This window comes from Ochotona princeps, chromosome 16 (assembly GCF_030435755.1).
Source record: "Ochotona princeps isolate mOchPri1 chromosome 16, mOchPri1.hap1, whole genome shotgun sequence".
Lineage (NCBI taxonomy): Eukaryota > Metazoa > Chordata > Mammalia > Lagomorpha > Ochotonidae > Ochotona > Ochotona princeps.
In genome coordinates this window covers 13396135-13423569 of record NC_080847.1, presented here as the reverse complement: position 1 = coordinate 13423569, position 27435 = coordinate 13396135, and the positions used below count along the sequence as shown (strand labels likewise).

Here is a 27435-nt window from a genome sequence, read left to right as displayed (position 1 = left end):
CCAAGTAGAATCCTATTAGTAATCAGTAATACAATGAGAATTGTCTGTAGAATAAAAAATATTCTTAACTGTTCAGTCTTAACTCATTCTAGCACTAAAAGCAATTTCTAGTTGCTAGGTTGTTCTCAAGGTAGTTTCATGAATACACTTATCACATCACAAAAGTAAACAGGTAGGCAGCAGAAAAGCTCCTCCAGTGAAGCCTAACAAGTAAATTCAATACAGGTCTGGCTCAAGCCAACTAATTCCGCTGTAGCTAAGACTTTCTTTTTTCAGAGGGCTATCAGTCTCACAGGCCCTAACCAGAATCCAGCCCTGCAGCATTGGAAGCATACAGAAAGCCAAGCCTCTTCCCCCTGCAGTAAGTTACACCTCCCATCCTGTGAAGGGCTAATGTACTAACTAAATACACAAACTCTATTACTAAAGTAGTCAGAAAACCTTAGCTTTGGGCAAGGAAACTTAGAAATATTACCAATATGTAAGCTTGGTCCAGGTCACCCCCAGTGTTAACACCTGCAGTTTGGGGGCCCTGGGTAAGCATCCTGATTTCTCACAACAGTGGTACAGGTGACCTCAAGGTCCCAGAACAAATCACAAAGCAGCAAAGAAACCCGCATTCAAAGAACTAAACCAGATTCACTTTGGGAACCATACCCCAAACCCAAAAGCTGTGGCTGATGAGCTGGCAGAGTCCACACCTTAATCATCATTTTAGCCTTTTTTGAAGTCAAAATATTTTTATTTAAGGAATTTCACAGTGTGATTTCTTTCACTGCCCATCAAGGCCATTTTAGCGTCTACAGATAGAGCTTGAGTGAAGACCTGCTTGTTACTTCACACATGTGCTAGCTCACAACTCTTATTTGCACTTCATCTATCTCCGCTTAAATCATTCTATTAAGAACTTCAACATTTTCCCCACCAAGAAGCGTTGACATCAAATTTCTTCAAGCAATCTGGAATAGATGGATCTGCCTTGTCCTCAGTTTCTGATACTGTGGTTAAATATAAATGAGTTCAAACCATATTTGTTGTAGTTGTACTAGACCTGTGGGATATGCCAACACCTTCAACCCCAGACATCATGTTCTCAAGCTTTAAAAAACGGGAGTTTTATCATGGTAGCACAAAACAGGAATATTTTATCTACAGAGCTTAGAGTTCTCCTATGACATTTGTTTTTAACCAGTTCTTCAGTCCCTGAAACAAACTTTATGGTACAGCAATATCCTCATCATTTTTAACTATCTCAAATATTCTTACAGGTACTGAAATTCAGACTAAATAGAGAGCCCTAGTTCGGAAAAGTTTTCTGGCACGTCTGTAATTGTGTTTCACCACACACTATATTCAGCTTCCATCTCTGTTCTGAAATATCTAACATGAGGACCGTATGTGACTTCGTAAGAAACAAGTGCAGGCAGGCCAACACCAATACAAAGAGATGTATTTCTTGCACAGCACATCTTTCATGAACACTTATTTGGATTCTCCCATCTGAAAACAATTTATAAGGCAGTCATAGCCTCCTCATTGGATAAAAAGGAAAGCAGCTTAGAAAAACTGTGGATGGACCCGGTGCGATAGCGTAGTGGCTGAAGTCCTCGCCTTCCTCGCACTGGGATCCCATAAGATCGCTGGTTCTAATCCCAGCAGCCCAGTTTCCCATGCAGCTCCATGCTTGTGGCCTGGGAAAGCAGTCGAGGACGGCCCAAAGCCTTAGAACCCTGCACCCACATGCGAGATCCAGGAGAGCTCCTGGCTCCTGGCTTTGGATTGGCTCAGCTCCAGCCATTGTGGCCACTTAGGGAGTGAACAGAAGATCTTCCTCTCTGTCACTCCTCCTCTGTACATCCATCCGCCTTTCCAATAAAAATAAATAAATCTTAAGAAAAAAAAAACTGGTTACACAGCTAGAAGAGTTGAGCCCATCACACTGCACTTCTGTAGGAGAAACTCCCTTGCCTTACAGGTATTAGCCTCATTCTTACAGTGTGTTTCACAAAATGACTATGGAAATTGTGACATGTCACTGAAGCATCTGAGGTAGGAGCTAAAAACAAGGAAGGTCAATTTTTTAAATCTCCAATTGTTTATGTTTAGGTTTCTGAAACTAACAGAAATATACTTTATGGGCCTGGCACTGTGGCCTAGCGGCTAAAGTCCTTGCCTTGAACACGCCAGGATCCCATATGGGCGCCGGTTCTGATCCCGGCAACTCCACTTCCCATCCTGCTCCCTGCTTGTGGCCTGGGAAAGCAGTCGAGGACGGCCCAAAGCTTGGGGACCCTGCACTCGCGTGGGAGACCCGGAGGAGGTTCCAGGTTCCCCGCTTCAGATCGGCACAGCACTGGCCGTTGCGCTCACTTAGGGAGTGAATCATCGGACGGAAGATTTTGCTCTCTGTCTCTCCTCCTCTCTGTATATCTGACTTTGTAATAAGAACAAATAAATCTTTAAAAAAAAAAAAAGAAAAATACTTCATGCCACCCCAGGATTCAAAACTGTACCCTAAACCTCTGCTCCTTCCTGGGAAGAAAATTAAGGCAAGAAAATACAAGACATTCTTTGTCTTGAGTTCACTTTAATCTTCCACATACTTCTCTTATCCTAAGGTTTCTGGATGGTTAAATATTGTTACAAGACTACTAAGGTCTTAAGATCAGCCACAATGAAATGTGACAGAATAAAAGTGGTATCTACCCAATTAAATAGAGAACTTAAAATAAGAGGCTTCACCTGGATGAGTAAACCTAACCACAATTAAATCATGCTTTTCAATAGAATCCATCAAGGTTTTCAGTTTTAAAAATTTTGGGAGACCGAGATCCAGGAAGGAAGGGGCAGAGCTGGCGGGGGGATTAAGGGGCTGGTCCCCTCGCCGGTCAGCTACTCCCACTGGAGAGCGTTGGCTGGGATGAGGGCAGACCCGACTAAGCAAGGTCATAACACCTGTGCGCCGCATGTGGACTAGATCAGGGCCGCAGCATCAGCTGGCAGAAGTTGGCACTGGGGACTAATTCTGTCGAGTCAAATCACAGGACCACCTAAAGAGTGCATAAACCGGGACAGAGAGACCTGGGAGGGAAAAAGTGGGTTCCCCCTTCTTGGGTCACTATTCCCGTGGGAGGGCATGAAAACTAGGACGGGGGCTGGGATGGCTAGATAGAGAGGGACTCAACAACACCTGTGAGGGCTGGATGGTTGAGTTGGTTAGATAGAACCAAGCTTTAATACCCATTGACAAGTACCAGAGCCAAATGGGATGGGGGACAGAATGGTCTTCTGCTACACATACTGGCAAACCAGGGTAGGGGGCGGGCCTGGTGGGGGTTATTGTGGGTGGCCCCGACTAGACTGCAGCTCCCACTGGTTGATGTAAGGGCCAAACCAGACTGGACTGCAACACCCATTGGTTCCAGTGCAACTCGGGACCGAAAATAGAACCAACACAGCAATAGCAACCACCAGCTGATCGGGGTGATGGACTGTGCCGGGCCCTGTGCTTGCTAGAACATACAAGAAACTAATCTGGGAATACCTCAAAGTATCTTTGGAGATCTCTCCAATCGAACTGCTGGACTCAGAACTCTAACCAAGAAAAGACAGAAGACAGAACAGGACAATCATTCATCTCAGCTATATGTTGGCAGCGAAATATGGGGCAAACGGAGACTTTATGATGGACCATATCAATCAGTGGACGACCTCATCGAGCGAAACTGGCAGCGATTCATAACTGGAGAACTATTAAAACTACTTGAGCAAATATCTCAGAGCATGCCCCACATCCAGGACTTGGGGTGGGCGGGAAACCGGGTGTGGCTTCTCCCTCAATATCCCCCTTTACCTCAGATACATGATGGAAACAATATCGACATAATAGCATTACCCACTTCCCTATCCCCTGAACCTTTTTTTTTTCTTCTTTTTCCTTTAACTGTAATTATTAACTATGTAAAGATTGTCAACAACAATACAATAGATAAAAAAAAAAAAAATTTTGGGAGACCACCACAATAGCCTAGTGGCTGAATTTGTTGCTTTGCAGGTGCCAGGCCAGGCACCAGTTCAGGGTCTGTATCTTGCCGCTCCACTTCCCTTCCAGCTCCGTTTGTGGACTGGGGAAATAGAAGATGGCACAAAGCCTTGGGCCTTTCTGTAACCGTAGAGAGACATGGAGAAGGCTGCTGGCTCCCAACTGGCTCAGCTACAGCCATTGTGGCCTCTTGAGGAGTGAGCCAGTGCATGGAAGATCTTTCTGTCTTACATCCTTCTCTGTAAATTTGCCTTTCCAATAAACTTTTAAAAACTCTAAACTTCAGGAGAGCATCACACTAAAATCTGGGCACGGTGCTTGCATCCCAAGTGTCTGTGACTTCTGACTCCAGCTTTCCTGCTAATGCAGACCCTGGGAGGCAGCTATGCTGGCTCAAGCAGCTGGAGCCAACCACCCTTGAGGGAGGCACCGAGTTCTCAGTGTTGACCACATCTGTTAAGTGAACTAGCAGGTAGGAGTGCTGTCACTCACTTGTCAGACAGCATCTAACTTGTCAGTTATCCTGTGACAACAGCTGAGTCTTGTTTCCACAGCAATAAACTGGACATACATTTACCTTAACAGGTAAATGCTTCTGTAAAGAGTGTAGAGCTTTTAGCAGTGCTTAACACAGCTAGCCTTCAGGACCAGGCTGACTATGCAAACGAACAGGACTCTTTCTCCATGCATGTGCAGCAGGACCCAAGTCTGAACACTGCCTGTACAATTACACCATTGGAAAACAACTCAAATACGGCAATCAGGATTCAAACTGCTTCAGGGAGTATGTTCTGGAAGGTCTGGGCTCTAAATTTAACTATTTCCCTGGGTACTTTTCAATCAAATGAACAACTGAAAAATCTGATATACAACTGAACACAATGATTTTTATTAGCAGTGTTACTGTGGTTCTGTGTCTTAAGGGAATGGCCTTAGTTTCCAAGGCGGTCTTGTCTTCAGAGCTTTATGTCACTAATCTCAACTCCTGTTTCTAAATGAGACGTTTGGCTTGCCTCCAAAAAGGGGTTGTGGAGGGTAGGTGGGACTGAATGCTTCCAAACTTTTCATGTCATTAGTGTTCAAAAACGTGTGCAGATACTTCCCATCACGCTTGAGGATTCCCACGTGGGAGGAATCCATGACTGTATTTGCAGACAATGAGCGTTAAGATGGCTTCAGTTGATTTACTTCAGTTTTCTCCATCTTCTGCTACCCTGCAGCCCCACCTCCATTTTCCCCTCGCTGCTAATCCACCCTACCCCCCCACCATCCCCTTCCTTTCCTCCCCAAGGGTCCTCCTCCTCTTCTAGCTCCCCTCCACCTTCCCGACCCCTCCCCACTTCACCCAAGGCTACCAACACTTCCTAGTCCTGGTTCCACCCACTCCGGGACTCCACTTCGCCCCACAGCTCGTCTAATTGCCCCTTCTCCAGCCTCCCAAGGAAACTAGTCTGCCAACTACTTTTCTCCAGCCCCCCGCCCCGACCCGAGGAGTATTCCAAAAGGTCCCCCCACCTCCCAAACATTACTCCTTAGGCGTCCTCCTTCCTCCAGCCACCTCTTTCTCCACAAACCGTTCCCGGGACCCAAGTCCTAAGCTCCTTCTGAACTCCACCCGCAAGGACTCAGGATCAACTCTTCCACCACCCGCGACCCGACACCACCTCCCGAATAACCTCTCCCAACAATCTGACTTAAAATGTCCCTTCCAGCGAACCTCACGTTCCTGCTTACCCAACCACACACTTCGGCTAGCACCCCCCGCTATTTCCCGGGGTTCCAGTCCACGCGGGGCTGGATGCCCTCTCCCCAGCCGGCAACCCCCAAAGAGGGGGGGAGAGTCCCTTTCCCGCACGTACCTCGAGGCCTGGGCCCGCGCCGCCCCCTTCTCCGTCCTCCGCCCGCGCTAGGCCACCCTTTCCGCCCTTCCTCCCACTCCGCCTTCCGCCCTCGCGCCTGCACACCGACCCCCTGCGCCCGGCTCCCCACCCCGGCACCGGGGTCTCCCCGCCACCCTCTCCGCGGCTGTCTCCCCGCCCCTGCCGGCCGCCCCTCCCCCGCGCCGCCGCTCCCCGCCCCTCGCTCGGTTCGCCATTCTTCTCCCGGAGCCGTGCGCCCCGCCCGGCCCCAGCTCCCTAGCTGCCCGCGCCGTCCCGCTGTCGCCCACCCCCGGGGCCTCAGCCCTCGTTGTCCGCAGCCTCCCGTGTCCCCTCACCCTCGCCCGCGGCCTGACCTGCAATGGCGGCCGCCGAACGCGGCGCCGCGCGGCCAACGGGCGACAACCGAACCTCCCGCCGCCGTCGCCGCCGCCGCTAGGACTGCCTGCGCACTTCCGGCCTCGTGCCGCCGGCACTTCCGGAGGCGGGGTCTGCCAGGGCGCAGGCGCGCGCACGCACGTGTGAGGCCCGGGGCTGAGTGGAGGCGAGCGCCGAGAGAAGCGATCGTGGCGGGCCCGTGGGTCAGTGTGCTGGGGTACGGGGCCGCGTGGGAGCCCGGGGTGCGAGAGGTCAGCCCGGCCGGGCTGGGAGGACCTCGCAGGGCTCGCGTATTCTCCTCGCTTGCGGGGTCGAGTGCAGGTTCCACCTTGGGGAGCCGGGCTGCGCCTGCCGGGTCGCACCTGCCCCGCCCGCGGGTTCTGGGCTTTGGACTTACAGACCCTGGAGGGGCGACCGGGACCCGCTTCTGTCCGCGCCCTGGTGGGGGTGTTGGCGGGGATAGGGGGTGGGGTGTGTAGGTGACTGGCGTCACTCCTGTCACTTCCTAACTTGCCTGCTTGCTCTTACCGGCAATCCCATCTGCCGCTTAGTGTAGGTTTGTGAAATTACATGCTTTTGTTTTTGAAAGATTGTTTTTCTTGTTGTTATTTTCCATGATGCAGTTTGGTAGAAATAGGGATTCCTCCCTTTCCTTCCGCACTTTCCTCTCCCACCATTTCCTCCCCATAACTTTCCAGTAATGTACTGCTTTAGTGACAAGCTTAACATTCTGCCTTTTAGGGACATCCTGGCATTGTAGGTGTAGACAAAGGAGGAAAGTCTAGTATCATCGTGTGGAGGTATATTTGACTATTTCACTGACAGGCCTCCTATCATCAGGGAGTAGAGATGCATATTGCCATTTATCTTCACTTCCAAAGGGAAGGCCTGGGGAGCTCTGACCTGAGCCCCGTGGGCACGCTGTGGTGTCTTCATTCAGGCCATCCTGGGCTTTGGGGAGATCGCTGGGTTCTGCGCTCAGGCCTCTTTAGATCCACTCCAGAACCCTACTAATAACCTGAATACATGTGCCAGTGCAGCAGGTAACGTTCAGCAATGTCTCTCTATTTCCCCGTGCAGGAATGGGTGAATTTAAGGTCCACCGAGTACGGTTCTTTAATTATATTCCATCAGGAATCCGTTGCGTGGCGTACAATAACCAATCAAACAGATTGGCCGTTTCCCGGACAGATGGCACCGTGGAAATCTACAACTTGTCGGCAAACTACTTTCAGGAGAAAGTAAGTCCTTTGGGGATCTGACTTGGTGTGGATTGTGTTCAAAGCTCTTCAGCTTCATTCGGTGGAAACTTGTGGGGTTTTATATATTTATAAAGATCAGCTGCTCTGTCCATCCTGTCCCCTGTCCGGGTCTCCCCCACTCCCCAACTACCACACTCTGCAATTGCCTAGACCCCGAACAAGTAAAGATCTAATGTCTGGTGCCTGCAGCTCAGTCTTTTGGTCTAGTTGATGTTGATTAGAAGTGTCTTAAGAATGGTATTGTCGCTGCACTGTCACCTGAAAACTCAGGTTGGCAAAATATTTTGGCCACAATAAAGAGATTGTTGGGAACGGCCAGTGACATTTCCTACTGGATCTATCAGTGTGCCTGTCAGCAAAATAAAAGGGAAACATTTTAGCTTGCGAGCTGAGTAGTCGCACTTTGACCCAGCTAGTGAGTCACTGCTTGGGATTCCTGTGACTAGTGTTGTGGGGCCTGGGATCCAGGTCTGTCATTTAAGTAAATAAAAATGAACATGGGGAAAAATGGGTAGAAAGTGATAAGACGACAGGAAGCTGGGTTCCTAAGTTCACCTTTCTGAGAGAATTGTGCACTTAAATGTCTTATAAATGGCATAAGATTTCAAATCAGTAAAATGCCCTTTGGGTGTGCACAAACAGGTATTAGCCCCTTTTTTCTTTTTCTTTCTTTTTTTTTTTTTTTTAAACCCAAGGGTAAAACTTTGTTAAATTTTTTCAGGTGCCAAAATTGACTAATTCAGTCCACATTTATTGCTTCATCTGGCCAAGCATCATTGTTTAAGTGAATATACTCAGTGCATAGCAGCACAGGAGTGTAATAAAACATGTCAGGGACCTTGCATTCATGAGGCTCAAAAATTAATAGGAAACTTTTTTTTTAACTTTATTTTTATTGGAAAGGCAGATGTACAGAGAGGAGGAGGGACAAAAAGGAATATCTTCCATCCAATGATTCACTCCCCAAGTGACCACAATGGCCAGAACTGAGCCAATCCAAAGCAAGGAACTTCCCGGTCTTCTCCATGAAGGTACAGGGTCCCAAGACTTTGGGCCGTCCTCACTGCTTTCCCAGGCCACGAGCAGGGAGCTGGATGGGAAGTGGGGCCGCTGGGATTAGAACCAGCAGCCCTACAGGATCCCTGTGTGTGCAAGGTAAGGACTGTAGCCGCTAGGCTTGGTGCCAGGCCCTTTTTAAGGTTTCTAATTTGAAAGGCAGTTAAGTTACAAAGAAAGAAGGAAAGACACACGTTTCATCTGCTGGTTCACTCCAGATGTCCCCAACAGTTTCAGCTGGGTCAGTCCCAAGCCAGCAGCTACCTCTGGGTCTTGCATGTGGGTACAAGGGCCCGAGGACATGGACCATTCTCTACTGCCTTTTAGGCTGTTAGCAGGGAGCTGCATAGAGGTGAAGCCCTGGGACTCCAACCATCAGCCTTGCTTGTGCCACAGTTAGAGATTTAGCCTGCTGCAGCGCCTCATAGGCCCCTTCCCTTTTATGTCAATAGGAACAAAACAGAAGAAAATGCTTTTTTGAAAAAACAAAAATTTAATTCTTTCAAAGGCAAATTTATATAGAGGATCTTCCGTCTGCTGTGGCTGCTATGTCTAAAGCTAAGCTGATCCAAAGCCAGGAGCCAGGAACCTTCTTCAGGTCTCCTGTGCAGGTACAGGGTCCCAAGGCTTTGGGCCATCCTTGACTGCTTTCCCAAGTTACAAGCAGAGAGCTGGAAGAAAAGTGGAGCAACCAAAATATGAACTGGTGCCTGTATGGGATCCCCGCGCCTGCCAGGGGAGGACTTTAGCCACTAGCTTTTAGTGCCAGGCCCCAAAACATGTATGTTTATATGCATTGATGACATTCAGCATGTGTACAGTTGGACATCACTTAATAATGGGAATGTGCTTTGAGAAATGTGTCTATGTTTTGCTCCCATGAGAAAAAGCTACAGATGTATTTTTATATTGAAGACCATAGGTAGTTGTAGCACAGTACTAAGCATTTACAGATGTATACACAGTGTAAAAATATGGTGTAAAAGAGAAAAAGGTGGTCCCCACCTTGCACTTGTGGTTAAAGTCCTCACCTTGCACACCAGGATCGCATCTGGGCGCCGGTTCATATCCTGGTTGCTCTGCTTCTCTTCCAACTCCTAGCTTGTAGCCTGGGAAAGCAGTCAAGGACGGCTCAAGGCCTTGGGACCCTACACTCTTGTGGAGACCCAGAAGAAGCTCCTGGCTCCTGGCTCCTGATCAACACAGCTCTGGCCTTTGAGGCTACTTGGGGAGTAAATCAACAGATGTAAGATCTTCCTCTCTGTCTCTCCTTCACTCTGTAAATCAGTCTTTCCAATAAAAATAAATGAATCTTTAAAAAAAGAAAAGGCACTGAAACTGTGTGTGATCCGTGAGTGAGGAGTGATCATGCAGGCCTTGGAGTTAGTGTTCTACTAAAGACTTTGTGAATGATATGTGCTCAGCTTTCATGAACCTTCTAAAAATTATCTTCATTTAATATCCTTAATATCCTTTTTTACTTTATAAACGTCATTTTGAGGCTGTTTGATCCCTTTGTCATAGTTTAATACACAAATGCTTTGTAATCTTATGTGACTTTATATCTATTTCTAATTTTCAGAAAAGATTTATTTATTTGAAAGGCAACGTTAAAGGGAGAGTAAGAAAGAGATCTTCTGCCCACGAGTTCACTACCCAAGTGGCTGTGATAGCCAGGACTGGGCCAGGCCAAAGTTAGGAGCTTCTCCAAGGTCTCAACTGAGTGCAAGGGGCAACCTCTGAGAACTGAGGTGAAAGTGGAGCAGTCGGGATTCGAACCCTCACCTGTGTAAAATGTTGATATGTTGAGCCAGTGGTTTAACTTGATGTGCCACAACATCATTCTTTAAATTTTTAGAAATATTTTTTGAGCTTTTGTTGTTGTTGTTAAAACTAAGGCATCGACAGTTAGTCTAGGCCTATAGAAAGCCACTGTCATCAGTGTCACTGCTCTCCACTGCCACACATTGTCCTGCTTGAAGATCTTCAAGGACAGTATCATGAATGGATCATCTCTTATGAGAACAGTGCTGCCTTTCAGAAGCATGGAGGGCCTGCCTGCCACTGGTAACTCTCTTATATAAAATAGGAGTACTCTAACAGTGCAGTGGATGCTGTAGAAGATATATACACCAGTAACATGGATCTGATCTTATGAGCACACCATGGTAGGTGCAGCTGTCATTGACTGAAACATTGGACAGATGTGTATGGCGGATGTGTATGGTGTATGCACGGAGTGAAACTGTCAGCCAGTCTGTTTCATTGGAAATTTCAGAAAATTGACTCAAATACAATTAGAATCATCTAACCACATTTGAATATATGCTTTGTTCTCCTAAAAAGTTGTTGCTAAACTAGTTCAGTAAAAGAAGCAAAACCAAGTGTATTGAGGCAACAGGAGTTTGAATCTGAAAAAAAAAATGAACATGTTGGTTGTTATGACCTAACAGCCTGAACTCCCACACAAATTGCTTGTAGGGGAGTAGTTGTCACCTTCTGGCTGTGACCAGTCAGTGCTGGGAGCTGATGAATTCCTGGTGCTGCTAGTTTTTCCCAGGTCATGAGTCCAGATCCACAGAAGCTCTGTGTTGGGCGGAAGGACAGCGACTCTTCAGTGCTGGGCTCAATGGTGAGATCATCGAGTATGACTTACAGGCGTTAAACATTAAGTATGCCACGGATGCCTTCGGAGGACCTATTTGGAGCCTGACTGCCAACCCCAGTGGCACCCATCTTCTGGTCAGTAAGCAGTTGTTTCTAATTCAAACTGAGATTTCTCTTGTGCAGGCACAGAATTTCTTCCCTGTATTCTGGGAAACAAAGTTTTAGTCATGCAGCAACTATAGTTGTAGCTGGATTCCAGCAACCCCAAAAGGTTGGAATTGCTGTCAAGGATGAAAGCAATCTTTTTGTTGCTGGTTTTTAACTTGCTTATTCATTCATTTATTTGCTTTTTTAAAGCGAATTACTCATTTGTAGGTTTTTTTCTTTTTTTAAGAGATATTTTGTTTTTATTTGAAAGGCAGAGTTACAGAGAGAGAGATATACCTGCTGGTTCACTGCCTAAATGACTGCAATGGTTGAAATTAGGCCAGTCTGAAGTTAAGAGCTTCATCTGGGTCTGCCATGTGGGTATGGAGCCTCAAGAAACGTGGCACTTACAGGAACCACCAAGTGTTGAAGCTGAACACCAATGGACCGTACACACACCTGATTGCATTTTGAATACATGAAAAATGTAATTTCTGTAGCTGTCTTATGGCACAAAAAGATCCCGACTATAATTAGGTTTTCTTCTCCTTCACATTCAATACAGTATTCTGCAGCATTTTTTGACAGGAAAATCCTGGGTCCCATAAATAATTCTGCAACGTAAATTCTGGATCTCAGTCACCTCTTGTCCTATTTTACTCCAGCTTGCCATCCAAAAAATTTTGAAAAATACTGTCAATTCATTGAATACTCACTAGGGAAATCTTAGCTATATTTAAAAGTTTAAGTATTTTATGCAGTCAAGAACAAAACATGTTTATGCCCCTGACTTTACTCACTATGTAATAAAAAATACCTTTCTGCTAGAACTAGTAAAAGCCAGCATAAACCAGTGATAACTGTGTGAACTTTGTGTTATCGTTGCAGTTTTTGTATTTGGAATGAGTAATACGTATTTTACTATTTCATTTAATATTATCTATAAAAATGTAATCTTGGGAAAAAATAGATTTAATTTGCTATGATGGCCCTGTGATTTATTTTTTTTCCCCACTAATTTGTGTAACATGCTTATAGGTCTCCAGTAGAGGTAGGTTATGAAGTCCCGCTTTTGTTCCATGTCCTGTGCAGGAACTGAACCACAGTATGAGAAGCCAGGATCAATTAACCTGCTTTCTGGCATAGATAAGAGGGCTACTGAGCATATACTACCAGTTTCTTAATCCTAGTATGTTCCCTTCTCCCAAAACGGTTTTTCCTTTTCAGGGGAGTTCCTGTTAGGGAGAAATTGTGCCTGTGTGTGCTTAGTCCTGTTTTCCCTTCTGCATGTCTAAAACTTTGTTTTCCCTTCTGTTTTCCCTTCATAGGTTGGCTGTGAGGATGGATCTGTGAAACTATTTCAACTCACCCCAGACAAAATTCAGTTTGAGAGAAATTTCGATCGGCAGAAAAGTAAGGGTTCTTATTTGATGGGATATTGAGTAGCCTTAATAGGAAGTTATGTTTCTGTGCCATTGGGAATGCGATCTTTTTCCATGGGTCCAGATAATATTTCAAGTGTGTGTTAATTTTGTCTAGAAACGAGGAAAATGCTAGAAGACACCCTTATTCCAGGCTTTTCACAGTGTGTAACATTGTTGGAATTGCCTGGTTAAATGATAATGCAAAGAAACAAACATTTAAAACAGAAAAACTAGTGCTCTGTGGAGTTAGTTTGTTGTCACTTAAGAGTGTGGGATGTTAATGGGTGTGTGTGAGCCTTAAACTGGAATGTCATCCCTAGAAGCCGTGGTTCTTGTTGCCCTAAATTAGGAGGAGAGTTTTGTAAACAGGTGTCAGTGTTTGGGCTGCATGGGCACTGCCCTGCAGAGCCAACATTAGAGGATGGTTTCTGTGAAGCCCAAGGAAGTGGATGTTGTAGACTTTCCGGGCTGACCAACCCGCTTGCTCCCACTGCACACAAGCAAAGACAAGCCTGTGCTCCAACCTGAACCGGCCTGGGGACTGTGGGTTGCCGATGTTCTACTGGTGAATAACTGTGCTGCACATACTCGATGTCCACTCAAAAGATTTATCTTGTGCTGATCAGATTCTGGCTTTGCTTCTTTTTAACACTTTCTGTGCCTTTTTCCTCACGAAGGTAATATGCTGCTTTTAACAATTTCATACATTTAGCCTTGAAATAGAAAATCAGTATTTCATTTCACTCTGAAGGAACATTATGGAACTGATGCTTTAGATTTTTAATAGAAATGTGGAAGAAGTTTTTGTTTGCATTTAGCTCCATTATCTTTCTGTGTTAGTCACAGTAGTCTGTATGTCATTTCATTCTATGTTCTGCAGTTTATGAAACAGAATTTCTGTTGATGCGTATTTTTTATTGCTACATTCAGTTCTGTCATGAACATTGTTTCTATAAATATTTTTGGACTTTCATGCAAGTGGTTTTTTGAAATCCCCAACCCAATGCAATTACTAAGCCAAACAATTTAAATTTTGTTACCTTATAACTTCTTTTTTTTTTTTTTTTTTTTTTTTTTATTTGAATGGCAGAGTCACAGAAAGAGAGCTGTAGAGACAGAGAGATCCTCCATCTCTGGTTTGCTCTCCAAATGGCCTATTGGTGCTGGGTCAGACTGAAACCAGGAACCAGGAGCAGCTTCCTGATATCCCACGTGAATGCAGGGTCCCAAGCACTTGGGCCAGCTTCCTCTTCTTTCGCAGGCAAATTGGCAGGGAACTGGGTTAGAAGTGGAGCAACCATAAGGGATGTGAATGCCTCAGGTGGAAGCCTAACTTACTACACCATTACAACTAACATTTATAAAGTTGTATTCATTCACCTTGCTATCAACTTTTTCATTAAGCGTTATTACTGTGACATAATTATGGGCCTCTTTTGTCACCAGGCAGTGCCTCTCAGGGTGGTAGGGTGGTAGGGGAGAGGGCTAGGGTTGTCAAGCAGGAGCCCTGTGGATAGTGGTGGAAGGAGAGTTGCTTGCCCCTTTGCTGGATATTTATGTGTGGGTTACTTTCTTTTGTTTGTACTCCTCCCAAGATCGCATCCTGAGTCTCAGCTGGCATCCCTCTGGTACCCACGTTGCAGCTGGTTCCATCGACTACATCAATGTGTTTGATGTCAAATCAGGTGACTTTTGATTTTTCTCAGCTTTTTTGGTCACACGTTTTGATTGTCAAATGCACATATTTGAGTTTCTAAAAGCTTGACCTCTTGCCAAGCGTCCAGTGATGTTCAGGATTTAACCTGTCCTATACTCTTCTCGCTCGCTCTTCCCGGCTCTGCTCTTCAGATCACCATTTTGGAGATTCATTGCTGGGCTGGCTCATTGTGTTTGAATGACTAACATTTGCCATCATGCCTACCGGGGCGGTTTCTGAGGACTAAAGGGGAAAGGTGTCATGTTTACGTATGTGCTTCTCTTGGTTTTCAGGGAGCGCCATTCACAAGATGAAGGTGGACAGGCAGTACATGGGCATGTCTAAACGACAGTGTATTGTCTGGGGTGTGGCCTTCCTGTCTGACGGCACCGTCATAAGTACGGACTCAGCTGGTAAAGTACAGTTCTGGGACTCTGCCACTGGGACTCTGGTGAAGAGCCATCTCATTGCAAACGCTGATGTGCAGTCCATTGCTGTGGCTGATGTGAGTACTGCCTTGTTCGGGGCAGTTGGCACCACCAACACTTTCTCATCCAAAGGGTGGGCTGGAAGAAATTTTGGGAAAGCATACCTGATGCTCCTTAGCATACTATTTTCAGGGGTCATGTGTATCTTACCAAAATATCTTTTTTTTTTTAAGACTAGAAGACAGCCCCTTGTGTGTATGTGTACACATGCACGTGCACACACACATACACATTGCTTTTCCAGTCATCTGTTGATGGGCATTTGAGTTATTTTCATCTGTTGTCCATTGTGAGCAGTGCCGACAGGAACACTGATATATAAATATCTATATGTGTTCCTGTTTTCAGTTCCTCTCTATTTCTTCATTACTATTGTTTGGATTTTTTGTTTACATTATTGCTTGGATGGTGTTTTTTTTTTTTTCCCCTGGTTAATTTGTCTATTTTTAGGAGTACCTTCTATAGTTCTCTGTAAAGGAATATCACTGTTTTTATTGGAGTGTATAAAACTTATGCATTTCCTTGTTGGAAATTAGCCTTTTTGTGATGTTAAATATCCCTGTTAAACAGTGCAGTAGACATTTTCCCATGCCACTTAAACTGCCAGTAAAAATGCAGACAGTGCATGGGTCATAGCCAGACCACTCTGACAGATCTGGGGGGCAGCAGATGGTGATGGCTGAGGTACTTGGGTCCCTGCCACCCGTGTGGGAGACCAGGATGGAGTTTCTGGTTCCTGGCTGTTGCAGACATTTGGAAAGTAAACCAATGGATGGGAACATAGCAGGATTACTTTAGAGTCTCTCTTTCTCTTGCTCACTCGCTCTTTAAGATTTCTTCCTTCTTTCCTTTATTTATTCTGAAAGTTAGAGCAAACTTCCATCTGCAGTTTCCTCCCCAGTTGGCTGGACCAATGCTGAAGCCAGGAGCTAGGAGCCTCATCTACGTCTCCCACATGACTAGCAGGTGCCCAAATGCTTGGGTTATCATCTGCTGCTTTTCACCTGGGCCTCCAAGCAAAAGCTGGATTGGAAGTTTGCTTTACTACAAGATTGCCTTTTAAGCCCTTTATAAGGCTTAATACTTTTTTTTTCTCAGCTAGAACCATTTGTTAAGGTTATTCTAGATCTTTTATCCCTTTCGCTATTGTAATTTGTATGTATGGGAACACCCTCATGAACAGGACGTATTGCCGATGTTGTCAGTAAGGGGGCACCTTGTTAGCTTGGGTCTGAGCTGGCTGCTGCGATAGGATGGTTAGCTTCTGGAGGAACAAGACCCCTCTGACCTGTCTAATCTGGGTGTAGATTCTCCCTTAGGCCTCCCAGATAGAAAAGTTTGGGGAATACTTTTTTGGCTGGATCCTATTTTGCTCATGTGGAACTCTGTTACGACTTTCTCAGCAAGAAGACAGTTTTGTGGTGGGCACTGCAGAGGGGACAGTGTTCCATTTCCAGCTGGTCCCCGTGGCCTCCGGCAGCACTGAGAAGCAGTGGGTGCGAACAAAACCATTTCAGCATCACACACACGATGTACGCACTGTGGCCCACAGCCCAACGGCCCTGATATCTGGAGGTGAGCTCTGCCACTTTATTCTGGCCAGCACTGGCTGTATTCACTCAGAACTTGTTCTAATTCTGCACACCTTCTGCTCTTGCTGCAGGCACCGACACCCACTTAGTCATTCGTCCTCTCATGGAAAAGGTGGAGGTAAAGAATTATGATGCTGCTCTCCGAAAAATCACCTTTCCCCATGTAAGTATTGTCTCCTGCTCCCTGGGCCTCTACCGTGCAGCTCATGTCCCTGGGCCAGTTTTAGGACTCTTCCTTTCAGTTCTATCTACCTTGTTCATTCCTTCCTGTTTACCAGGCACGTCTTCTGGAAGACTTGGCGAGGTGGGGCAAGAGATCTGCATTTTAGAGAAATCATTCCCCTTGTACTATTTCTGGGGAAATCATACCCCTTTCCAAACAGCTGTGGTCTAGGCAGATTTTGTGAGTTTTGTTTTTTTGAGGGTAATTTGTGTTATTCTGGGTGGAGCAGAAAAATCTTGGCTTTCAGTGGTCCCTTCTAGGGAAATGATTCCAGCTTCCCAAGCCAGTAAATCTTCTCCCCAACCTCTACCTCTGTATTCCATTCAACTGAGAAGTTTATGAAACCATCTCCTCATTAACTTACATATATAGCATATATATACGTTTGTTACATATACGTGGATATGTAAATTAGTTGAGAACTATTTAATATATAAACTATATACCAAAGGTCAGTGCTGTGGTATAGTGCATTGGTGCTTCTACCTGGGGTGCCAGCATCTCATGTGGGCACCTGTTCGGGTCCTGGCTGCTGCACTTTTGATCCAGTTCCCTGCTGATGGCCTGGGAAAGCAGTGGAGGATGGCACCTGCACCTGTATGGGACAGCCACCCCAGTTGGAGAGTGAACCAGTGGGTGGAGTATCTCTATGTCTCCTCTCTCTGTGACTCTGCCTTTAAAAAAGGAAAAAAGAAAAAAAGGCAAACAGACTGCATATTGACTGTAAATAATTTGATAAGGTTGTACTGGTCCTCATTTACTCTTTATTTTTGCCATACTGCCATTGTATGTCTTTTCCCTTGTGATTCTCTTTATAATAGCTTTTTAAAGATCTTTTATTTCCATTGATATCATTTCAGCCCACTCTCCATTAATCTGTTTAAAAAGAAGTTTAATTTGTGGCTTTGAGCCTCAGCCTTTGGCTGTGCCTATTGCCATCAGCACAAATGCCTAGTTCCTGGGCATGGCTTGTGTGTCCTTAATCCTTCCTTGTCCTTCAGCTTCTCTCACCTCTTTGATGCACTTGGAGCAGCCCTACCATTACCCTAGCCACTCTGACTCCCCTTTGAGCTTTCTCACATGCTATTGCTCTCTATAGAACTTTACTGCCCTGCCCTCTCTTGTCTTTTTTTTTTTTTTTTTTTTTGCTATTTTATTTTAGAAATAGGAAATAGATACAATCACAGAGAGATTGTCTATCTTTTCCATTATTTCCAAATGTTCATAACAGCTGGAGCTGGGCTAGGCTAAAGCTATGTGCCTAGAATTAAAGTCTGCCATGCGTGGCAAGGACACAAAACTGGAAACTTCCCCTGCTAACTCCCAGAGAGTAGATTAGAAGTGGAACCAGGCCTTAGACCTGATACAGGATGTGGGCATCTCATCTAAATTGCTATGCCAAATGCCTCTCTCTCTGCCTAACTAGTCTGCCAGTGAACATCACATTTTACCCCCCTGAGGTGAGGTTAGCTCTTCTGTCTTATGTTTGTTTTAAATTGTTGTTACATACTTATGTTAGCCATGTTAAAATTTTTTACATACTAGTGTAAATGCCTGTCTTCCTGTTACCCCGTTATATTAGAATATTCTTGAGTGCAGTGCCTGTTTTTTTATTCATTACTATTTTCTTAGGTTTTAGGACAGTACCTGGCATAGCATTGGACTTAAAATACCTAATAAATGTATTTGCAGCACTTCAAAAACTGTGCTGTTACTATACCTAGTACCGAGGCAGTGGCTGACCCTGGCTTATTTATAACTTTTCAATTCTTGGATACAGCGACGTCTCATTTCCTGTTCTAAAAAGAGGCAGCTTCTCTTGTTCCAGTTTGCTCATCACTTAGAACTTTGGCGCCTGGGATCCACAGTTGCAACAGGTATGCTGGAAGACAGTTTGCTTTCCACTAAGAAATTAGAGACAGAGCCTTAAATCAGAATTATAGTTGAAATTCTTTTTATAAAAAAAATGGATTTTTTTTCCTTTATCAGTTGGCACTTAAGATTTTTTACCCACCAGACAAAGCAAACAAAATATTTGTAGTATTAAAATTTTGAGTGGAGGATCCTGGATCTCTCTGGGGCCCTGCAGGGTATGGAGAACAAGAGTACACTTTTGGTTGGCCCAAATTTGAATGAAAACAGGCTGTTGGGACAAGGTGAGGTTTAATGATGGGTAGAAACAATCTTACATGATCAACATCCCATGGGTCTTTATGGAGTGATGGCTACATGGCCTTTTGTGCAATATATAAATGAAGTGTTTGGGTCCTCTTGTTTGTAGTATTTATCATCGAGGTCATCCAAATGCCAGTGCCACCCACCTGCATGCCACACTGTGGGGTATGGCTTCAGAGCTTTCATGCTGTTTCACAGGAGAGGCAGAGTGTGTGTGAGTCAGCTTTTCCTCACTAATGAAATACTATGTGTTTAGGTCACAGCGTTGGAGGCTGAAGGTCCAAATAGTGCGGCTCAGCCTCTGGTGAGAGCCGCCACCAGTTCTGCTCCTGTCACCTTGTGTTGACTGCATGGGAAACTCAGTCCCTCACCTCTGGGTACAGGAGGTCAGGGAAAGACTGGTTGTGACCAGACCCAGGTGTTATTGCTCTCCCAAGAAATAACTAGGGTTCCAAGAGAATCACTCCAATCCTTTCTGAGAATACACTCCACCAATTGACCTAGACCTCCCATGAGACCCTACCTTTCAACATCACCACCACACTTAGTACCAAGCTCAATTATAGTGACCATGGGGACAGACTACATCCAAAAGTTCACCTTTTGTTTTTGTCAATTCCCACAAAACATGGCAGCTTACTTAGTTTTTTGACTTCCCACTGGCTAAAATTTCTACCCTGTAAGCTTTTTAGAAGAAATAATGTAGGGCCCAGCACTGTGGCCTAGTGGCTAAAGTCCTCGTCTTGAAAGCGCCTGGATCCCATGTGGGCGCCGGTTCTAATCCTGGCAGCCCCACTGCCCATCCAGCTCCCTGCTTGTGGCCTGGGAAAGCAGTTGAGGACAGCCCAAAGCCTTGGGACCCTGCACCTGCATGGGAGACCCGGAAGAGGCTCCTGGCTCCTGGCTTTAAATTGGCGTAGCACTGGCCATTGCTGTCACTTGGGGAGTGGATCATCGGACGGAAGATCTTCCTCTCTGTCTCTCCTCCTCTCAGTATATCTGACTTTGCAATAAAAATAAATAAAATATTTTTTAAAAAAGAAATAATGTATAAGTAATCTATGATTTTAAAAAAAGTACATGGAACTTTTATTGTTTCAGGCAAGAACGGGGATACTCTTCCACTCTCTAAAAATGCAGATCATTTACTGCACCTCAAGACAAAGGTAAGGAGGTTCACTGTTCAGGCCCTGAATCCAGAACGTCTTGTGCAGTCAGGATTTAGGATGACTTCCTTCATATCCTAAACTGTTTGAATCCTAAAACCACTTAAATGAAGGCCTGTGTCACCTGAACTGAGAGTGATTGTAATTTTTAAACTGTAACAGTTCCTTCCCCAGCCCTGCCATCAGCCCTACCCCCTGCAGATGAACACGAAGATGTTTTTGTTTAGTCTCTTCCAGTTCGTATTCCCACTCATGTGTGCATATGCTGTTTATATTATTAGAAAAATCCTATTCAGACTGCTTCGGCCACTTGAGATTCTTCACTGTATTTACTGAAGTGTTTGTGAGCTCAGTCTCCCCATGAAGAGTGCAAATAATGGTGACAGTTGATATCTTTGATCACCCCCGAATTTCTAGTACCCTCCTCCTGAAATCACTTCCCTTTAGAGAGTTTCCTTTCTGTGTGTGTGTTATTCATCTGTAGGAAGGCATAATTTTTTCCACAAAGATTATGCTGAACTTCTTCTTTATGTTCCAAGTCTTTTTCGTGTGCTGTTTCTCAGATGTTTAAAGTGGGGGTATCATAGACAACAGAAAATCCATGCCCCAATTTGCCAGTCCTTCCAAGCTCTCATGCCTCAAGTGCCTTCCTGCTCAGGTTCCTGGCTGAGGTTTACGATGAGGCAGCAGGGGTTGGGACAATGTGCAGTAAGAGCAGAGCTGTCCCGTCTCAGTGCTGCACCTCTGAAATGATAGTGACATGCTGCACTCAGGCTGTGTGTGGGTACTCTTACTCCCATCTAAAGCAGCAGGAGCTTGAGAGTTCCCAGTGAACGGTGTCCTGTCAGATTTTTATCAAACATTCTTCCTGGCTTCTGATTTTGCCAGGGTCCTGAGAACATCATCTGCAGCTGTGTCTCCCCATGTGGAGGTTGGATCGCCTGTTCCACGGCTTCCCGCTTTTTCCTCTATCGGCTGAGTTACGAACGGGACAACATTAGCCTTAAGCGGGTAAGTGGCAGCCTGGGGTGTGGTCACAGAAGAAGATACTTCCTAAATGTGTGATTTTGGGGAGAGGTGGGAACAAACTGCACATAAACCCTGGCTCGGCAAAGAGCTGTTGGAAGGTAGCCATGGCAAAACAATTGAAATGCGTTTACATTTTGAATTGATTATGATCTTGGAAGGATAGGGGAATGCAGAAAGTGGTAGTAACATTTAGAGGTCTCTCCTTAGTGGCTTTATGTGTGACTGTTACTTCCTTGATCAGAAAGGCAGTTAGTAAATGATGAAAGGGGAGTGTCTGTGCCATTAGCCAGAGATCCAGCCTTCGTGAATTGGCTTGCTTAGAGACAGGAACCATTCCTGTAATTTAAACCCACATGATTGTTTTGGATGGACCATCAGTCTCCCTTCTTTCTCACTGACTTTTACTGTTTATTCCCTGAAAGGTTTCCAAAATGCCAGCATTCCTTCGCTCTGCCGTTCAAATTTTATTCTCTGAAGATTCAGCAAAGCTCTTTGTGGCATCCAGTCAAGGGTCTCTGCACGTTATCCAGCTGCTGGAAGGGGGATTCAAGCACCTACACACTTTCCAGCCACCGTCAGGTAGGCCTGGGTCATGATCCCAGGAGATTTGTCAGTGATGGAGGTGTAACTGTGCACTTGGGTCACACTCTGCCCACCCTGCCAGCATGCTCACATGTTGGCAGTTTACAGTAGGCGGGATGACACTTGATGAGCCCTGAAATGTTGCTCACACCTACTCTTTTCTCACTGGGGTTTTGATTCCTTATTTGGAGCCAGGAAAGTTTCGTCATCTTCCTAGAGCTTTGTTAGCAGCAGAGCATGAGGAAAGTTAAAATCATCTGAGAACTAAGTACCTTTTGTATTTTGATATTTCCCAACCTGTGTTTATAGGTAAACACTCGGTGGGCGTGTTACTTTCCTTGGTTGGTTGTTTATAGAAAGATGAAAGATCCATAATATGCATATGGTCTCATTGCCTTTGTTCATTTTATATTCCTGATCATTTCTCCATGTTCCTTGAGAACATGCGTTAGTGGGTCCAAGGTGTAGTAACTGTTGCTAAGGATTCGGATTCAGTACCAAGCCTAAGGTGGTAGTTCTCCCCATCACTGTGTTACTTAGACTCTGTCAGCCCAGAAAGTCGAGTCTTTCTTTAAGTTTGTTGATTGATTGATTTTTAAGTCAGAGTTACATAGAGAAGGGAGGAGACAGAGATTTTTCCATCCTCTGGCTTACTCACTAGATGGCTGTAATGGCCAAGGCTGGCCATGTTGAAGCCAGGAGTCAGGAGGTTCTCTCTCCCATAGGGACTATATTCTGCTTTCCCAGGCCATTAGAAGCATTCTGGATCTGCAGTGGAGCAGCCAGGATTTGAACCAGTGCCAATGTGGGGTGGCAGTGTCACAGGTGGTTATTTTACCCCCTTTACCACCACATTGGCTCATAGAACGTCAAATCTTTTTGCTTTGATGCTGATGATCTATAAGCTGCACAAGAAACACACACGAAAAAATTCCCACAGGTTAGGGATCAGATCAGTTAAACTGACTATTCCTCGAGTCTCTGTTTATTTATTAGAGCTTATTTGTTTTGCACTTAGCATCCCTTAAAATTTGGCCCTGGATTATGTATATGATTTTCATTCTCCTTTCTTCTTCCGTTTTCTCTTTGTAGTCAGGCTGTTTTTTTCCTCAGCCCTTAAATCTGTATATTTCAGTCCTTGTCACATAACTCCCTAGCTGCGTCCTATTCTTTTCATCCTCACGCAACTATCGACATCTGGCTTATGTCTTTGTCATTGTTTAGTGCATTATGTGCAGCACATAGTTTGCATATGGCATCACTCTGAATTTTATCCCACATGAGTCTTCAAGTTGCCAAATTGGTCCAAAGTCTCTTGATGACAAAGATGTCTCAATGTATTCATCCTGTCTTGCTGCCAAATATACAATAGGCCCCCAAACATATTAGGATATGCTTCAAGTTTTTTGAACTTGTGTGTGTCCATGACTTTGATTAAAAGCCATTTAAGGGGCCAGTGTTATGGCAAAGGAAGTTAAGCCACTGCCTGCAACACCATCAACCCATATACATACATATATATACATACATATACATGTTGGCTTGAGTTCTACCTCCCCTATTTAACCATCCAGCTCCTGCTAATGTTACTGGAAAAGTAACCAAGTCCTTGAGTCCCTGCACCTATGTGGGAGACATGGGTGGTAGTTCTTGGTTCCTGGCTTCAACTTGGCTTAGCTCTGGCTAGTGCAGCCATCTGGGGAGTGAGCCCGTGCATGGAAGATACCCTTTTCTGTCTCTGCCTCTAAATATCTTTCCAATAAATAGATAGAGAAGTCTTTCTATTTTAAAAAAAAGGTTAATGCTTTGGTTTTAGGGTCATGCCTTTGGCTCAGGGGTTTAGCTGCCGCTTGAGACACCTATAACCCAAGCATTCCTATATCAGGGTGCCTGCATCTGACTGTTAGCTCCATTCCCCAGCCCAGCTTCATTACTGCTCAATCCTGGGGGGGCAGCAGGCTCAAGAACTTGGATTTCTGCTACGTATGTAGGAGTTTCAGATTGAGTATCCAGCTGCTGGCTTTAGCTTGGCCTGACCTCAGCTATTGATGTATCTGGAGAGAGAACAGTGGATTGGAGAGTTCTGTCTATCTCTACTTTTCAAGTAAAACTGATAATAAAAAGAAAATAAATATAGTACTTAGTGGAAATGGCCTCCCTGATTTCTTCATCACCCCAGTTGGAAGTATCTGACTGAGGCACAACCATCTGATGCCTTCATTCGTATCTCTTCGACTCCACTTTACAAAAGGGATGATTAATCATGTGAGAAAGGTAAACATATTAACATCTAGAACTAATTTGTAAAGCAATCAGTAAATGACCCTGGCAGTGATTGAGATCTCAAGAGACCTATTGGACGTTGCCATCCTCGTCAGGACAGGCTTGGCTCTGAACAGTGAGTTCACAGACCTAACTGTTGTTCCGCCTCTAGGGACAGTGGAGGCTATGTGTCTTCTGGCAGTCAGTCCAGATGGGAACTGGCTCGCTGCCTCAGGTACCAGTGCTGGTGTGCATGTCTACAGTGTGAAGCATCTCAAGGTAAGCCCCATCCTTTGAGCCTTGTTGAGCCTGTATTCCTGTGCTGAGTGCACATGCCTTGCAGTTGTACCCATGTTCCAACTTAAAGCACTCGTTTCTTTGAAACAGTTGGAGCTTCAGGTTCCCTGTCCAGTGATGTATTTACGAATGATTTACTCAGCTATTTGTAAAATTATTGCTGTCAGTTTTATACACAGTTTCACATGCATTTTTAAAAATAAAATTACTTGGAGTAAATGTCTAGCTTATGAGGAATGTGGAGTCCTTTTGAGTTCCAAGGACTAGTTTTCAAAACAGCTGACTTCCAGTGTTTCCTGTGAGAGTTTATCATGTTCCCTTGCACCTGTTATTTGTTCCCAGCTTCATTGCACGGTACCTGCCTACAATTTTCCAGTAAGTGCTATTGCCATTGCTCCTAATACCAACAACCTTGTCATTGCGCATTCTGATCAGCAGGTAAGAGATTACAATACTTGCTTTTTTTAAGATTTAATTATTTTTTTAAAGATTTATTAATTTTTATTGGAAAGTCAGATAAACACAGAGGAAGATCTTCTGTCAGCTGGTTTGTTCCCCAAGCGGCTGTAGTGTGTGGAGCTCATCTGATCCAAAGCAAGGATCCAGGAGCTTCTTTCGGGTCTCCCACTCAGGTTAAGGGTCCCAAGGTTTTGGGCTGTCCTCGACTGCTTTTGCCGGCCACAAGCAGGGAGCTGGATATAGGATCCCGTATAGGATCCTGGTACAGTCAATGTGAGGACTTTAACTGCCAGGCTACTACACTGGATCCAACACTTAATTATTTTTATTTGAAAGGCAGATTTACAGAGACAAGGAGAGATAGAGAAGGAAAGATCATGCTCTAAGTTGCTCCCCAAATGGCCACAATGGTCAGAGCTAAGCTGATTTGAAGATAGGAGCCCAAAGCCTCTTCTGGGTCTCCCTTGTGGGTGCAGCTTTTCAGACACTTGCACAATTCTCCGCTGCTTTGTTGAACGGAAACTGGAGCAGCCAGGACATGAACCAGCACCCTCATGGGATGCCAGTACTTAAAGGTGGTGGATTTTCCAGTTGGAGCCATGATGTTGGCCTTGATTACAGTGTCTTCTAATTTCTTCCTACCCAGAGGTTGGAATGATGGCAGAGTTTTAAAAAAAATTTATTTATTTTTATTGTAAAGACAGATTTACAGAGAGGAGAGGCAAATCGATATGAAGCAGTTTTCATGATATGAGAGAAATCAAGATTAAGAACACTGAGATGTTCTTTATCAGAAAAGATGTACACAAGAAATTGAAGCCTACTCTGCAGATTCATTTCATATGAAAGGAAGAAATGTGGATCTCTCATCTAACTGATTAGCTCCCCAGAGTCCCATAACAGCCAGGGTTGGCTCGGGGAGAAGCTAGGAGTCTGCCGCTCAGCCCGGGGCTCATGCAGTGGAGCCATCACCTGCTGCCTGCCAGCGCGTGCACTAGCAGACTTAAACCCTGCTGCCCTGACAAACGCGTGCCTGAAGGCTACTCTTGTTTTGGAGGAGGGGGATTCTAAGATGGCAGGGTGACTTTTATTGTTCTGGAATTTACTCTTTTTACTTAAAAGAGAGAGAGTGAGAGCCTAGGTTGGTAATGATGAGATTAAGAGTCTGTATAGACATTTTGTGGTTGGGAATGAGGGCTCTCCCACTCTGCTTTCTGGATACCCACCTGCTCTTCTTGGCACGTTTCCCTAGGTGTTCGAGTACAGCATTCCTGACAAACAATATACAGAGTGGAGCCGGACTGTCCAGAAGCAAGGGTTCCATTATCTTTGGCTCCAGAGGGACACACCTATCACACACATCAGTTTTCATCCCAAGAGGCCAATGCACATCCTTCTCCATGACACCTACATGTTCTGCATCATTGACAAGTCCTTGGTGAGTTCTTTCTTGACTGCCTCACTGCTATCTTGAAGTTCTGAAAACTATAGGTAAAAGCAAGGAGAATCGGCGTTTACACTCTTGATGTGTTCTTTGGCAAACTGGTGCTCTGGTTGTACAGATTTCTTTATTTGCATGGCTCTTAATGAGGAGTTAGCCTTCGTGTACTAGATTTTGCTAATTGAGTTGTTTTCTCTTTTTTGCTAAGTCAGCAAGTAAGCTTCAATAGGTAAGTGATTATGGTTGGGAACTAGAAGGTGACCAACACTGCTTGGGAATACTGTGGATTTGGCCAACTCATTGTCAACTCTGAATCCTGGGGTGATTGAAAATTGGTTTGGTTAAAGTAGGTACAGGGTGAGGCTGACTACTGTTCTCCTTGGCCAGAGATAGTAAAACACAGTCCGCAGGAAATTGGTCTTAATGTCTTGAGAAGAGTCCAACTAGAAAAGTTCCGTTCTTCATGCCTGAGATTTTGGTGGGATGTGAGTGTTTTCCTCAGTTTGAGATTCCTGCCTCTCTGCCAGATGCTGTTTTGATTGATTGAGCTTATGTGTCCTTTCTGGCCAATTCCCCTCCTGCCATGTCCTGCCCTGTCCTACCCTGTCCTGACCTGGGAGCCATGTCTGCACTGCATTTGGGCTTAAACTACACCAGTACCTTGTGTTTTGGTCTCTGTGGAGGTGGTGGTGGAAGGAGCGCGGGGAAAGCTACCGATACCAGAGGAGTAGTGCCCAGGGATGTGTCACTGAAACTCATCCCGTGGGCCCTTCGTCCTCATTCTGTGGGAGCAGAACTGGCTGACAAATACCTTTTGTGAGATGAGTGATGGAGGAAGGGCCTCTCCCACTCACTCTGTAAGGCAGCACAGATCCCTTTTTCCCAAGTATTGGTGATGAGTCCAACACTTCCTCATTCCTGGCAGAACTATTTCCCAAGGAAGTCAGAGGTGAAGTATCATTTGTTTGCCCAGAGGTCATCTCTTGAGGTGCCAGTGACATCACCGGGGGTCGGGGGTGTGGATTTGATGAGGTTTTGCCTGGGGAGAATTTAAGTCACTTGGCCAGTCTGCTGCCGGTTTCAGGGAGAGTCTAGGAAGCTCAGAGCCTACATGGGCTGAGCTGTGCACATGCCAGTCAGTTTGTTCTGTTCTTACCAAGTGTTACTGATGAGACTGACAGCCAGCCTCAGCAGGACCTTAGGGCTTCAGGGGGCACCAAGCCCTGTTGTGC

At 45.2% G+C, this 27435-nt stretch overlaps 1 protein-coding gene across 1 annotated transcript in view; it reads left to right on the top strand.

Moving 5' to 3' along the window:
• The first annotated feature begins 340 nt into the window (after positions 1 to 340).
• The window catches only part of UTP4 (UTP4 small subunit processome component), a 28347-nt gene continuing 1252 nt past the window's right edge, over positions 341 to 27435 (top strand). Inside the window, exons 1-15 of the mRNA XM_058675025.1 lie at positions 341 to 361; positions 7378 to 7538; positions 11166 to 11357; positions 12698 to 12782; positions 14389 to 14478; positions 14783 to 14994; positions 16381 to 16552; positions 16641 to 16732; positions 18573 to 18669; positions 20069 to 20133; positions 21022 to 21144; positions 21585 to 21741; positions 24179 to 24285; positions 24646 to 24741; positions 26015 to 26200. Of these exons, the coding sequence (XP_058531008.1) occupies positions 7380 to 7538; positions 11166 to 11357; positions 12698 to 12782; positions 14389 to 14478; positions 14783 to 14994; positions 16381 to 16552; positions 16641 to 16732; positions 18573 to 18669; positions 20069 to 20133; positions 21022 to 21144; positions 21585 to 21741; positions 24179 to 24285; positions 24646 to 24741; positions 26015 to 26200 (1833 nt within the window). The 5' untranslated portion in view covers positions 341 to 361; positions 7378 to 7379. The remainder of the gene's footprint in view (positions 362 to 7377; positions 7539 to 11165; positions 11358 to 12697; positions 12783 to 14388; positions 14479 to 14782; positions 14995 to 16380; positions 16553 to 16640; positions 16733 to 18572; positions 18670 to 20068; positions 20134 to 21021; positions 21145 to 21584; positions 21742 to 24178; positions 24286 to 24645; positions 24742 to 26014; positions 26201 to 27435) is intronic.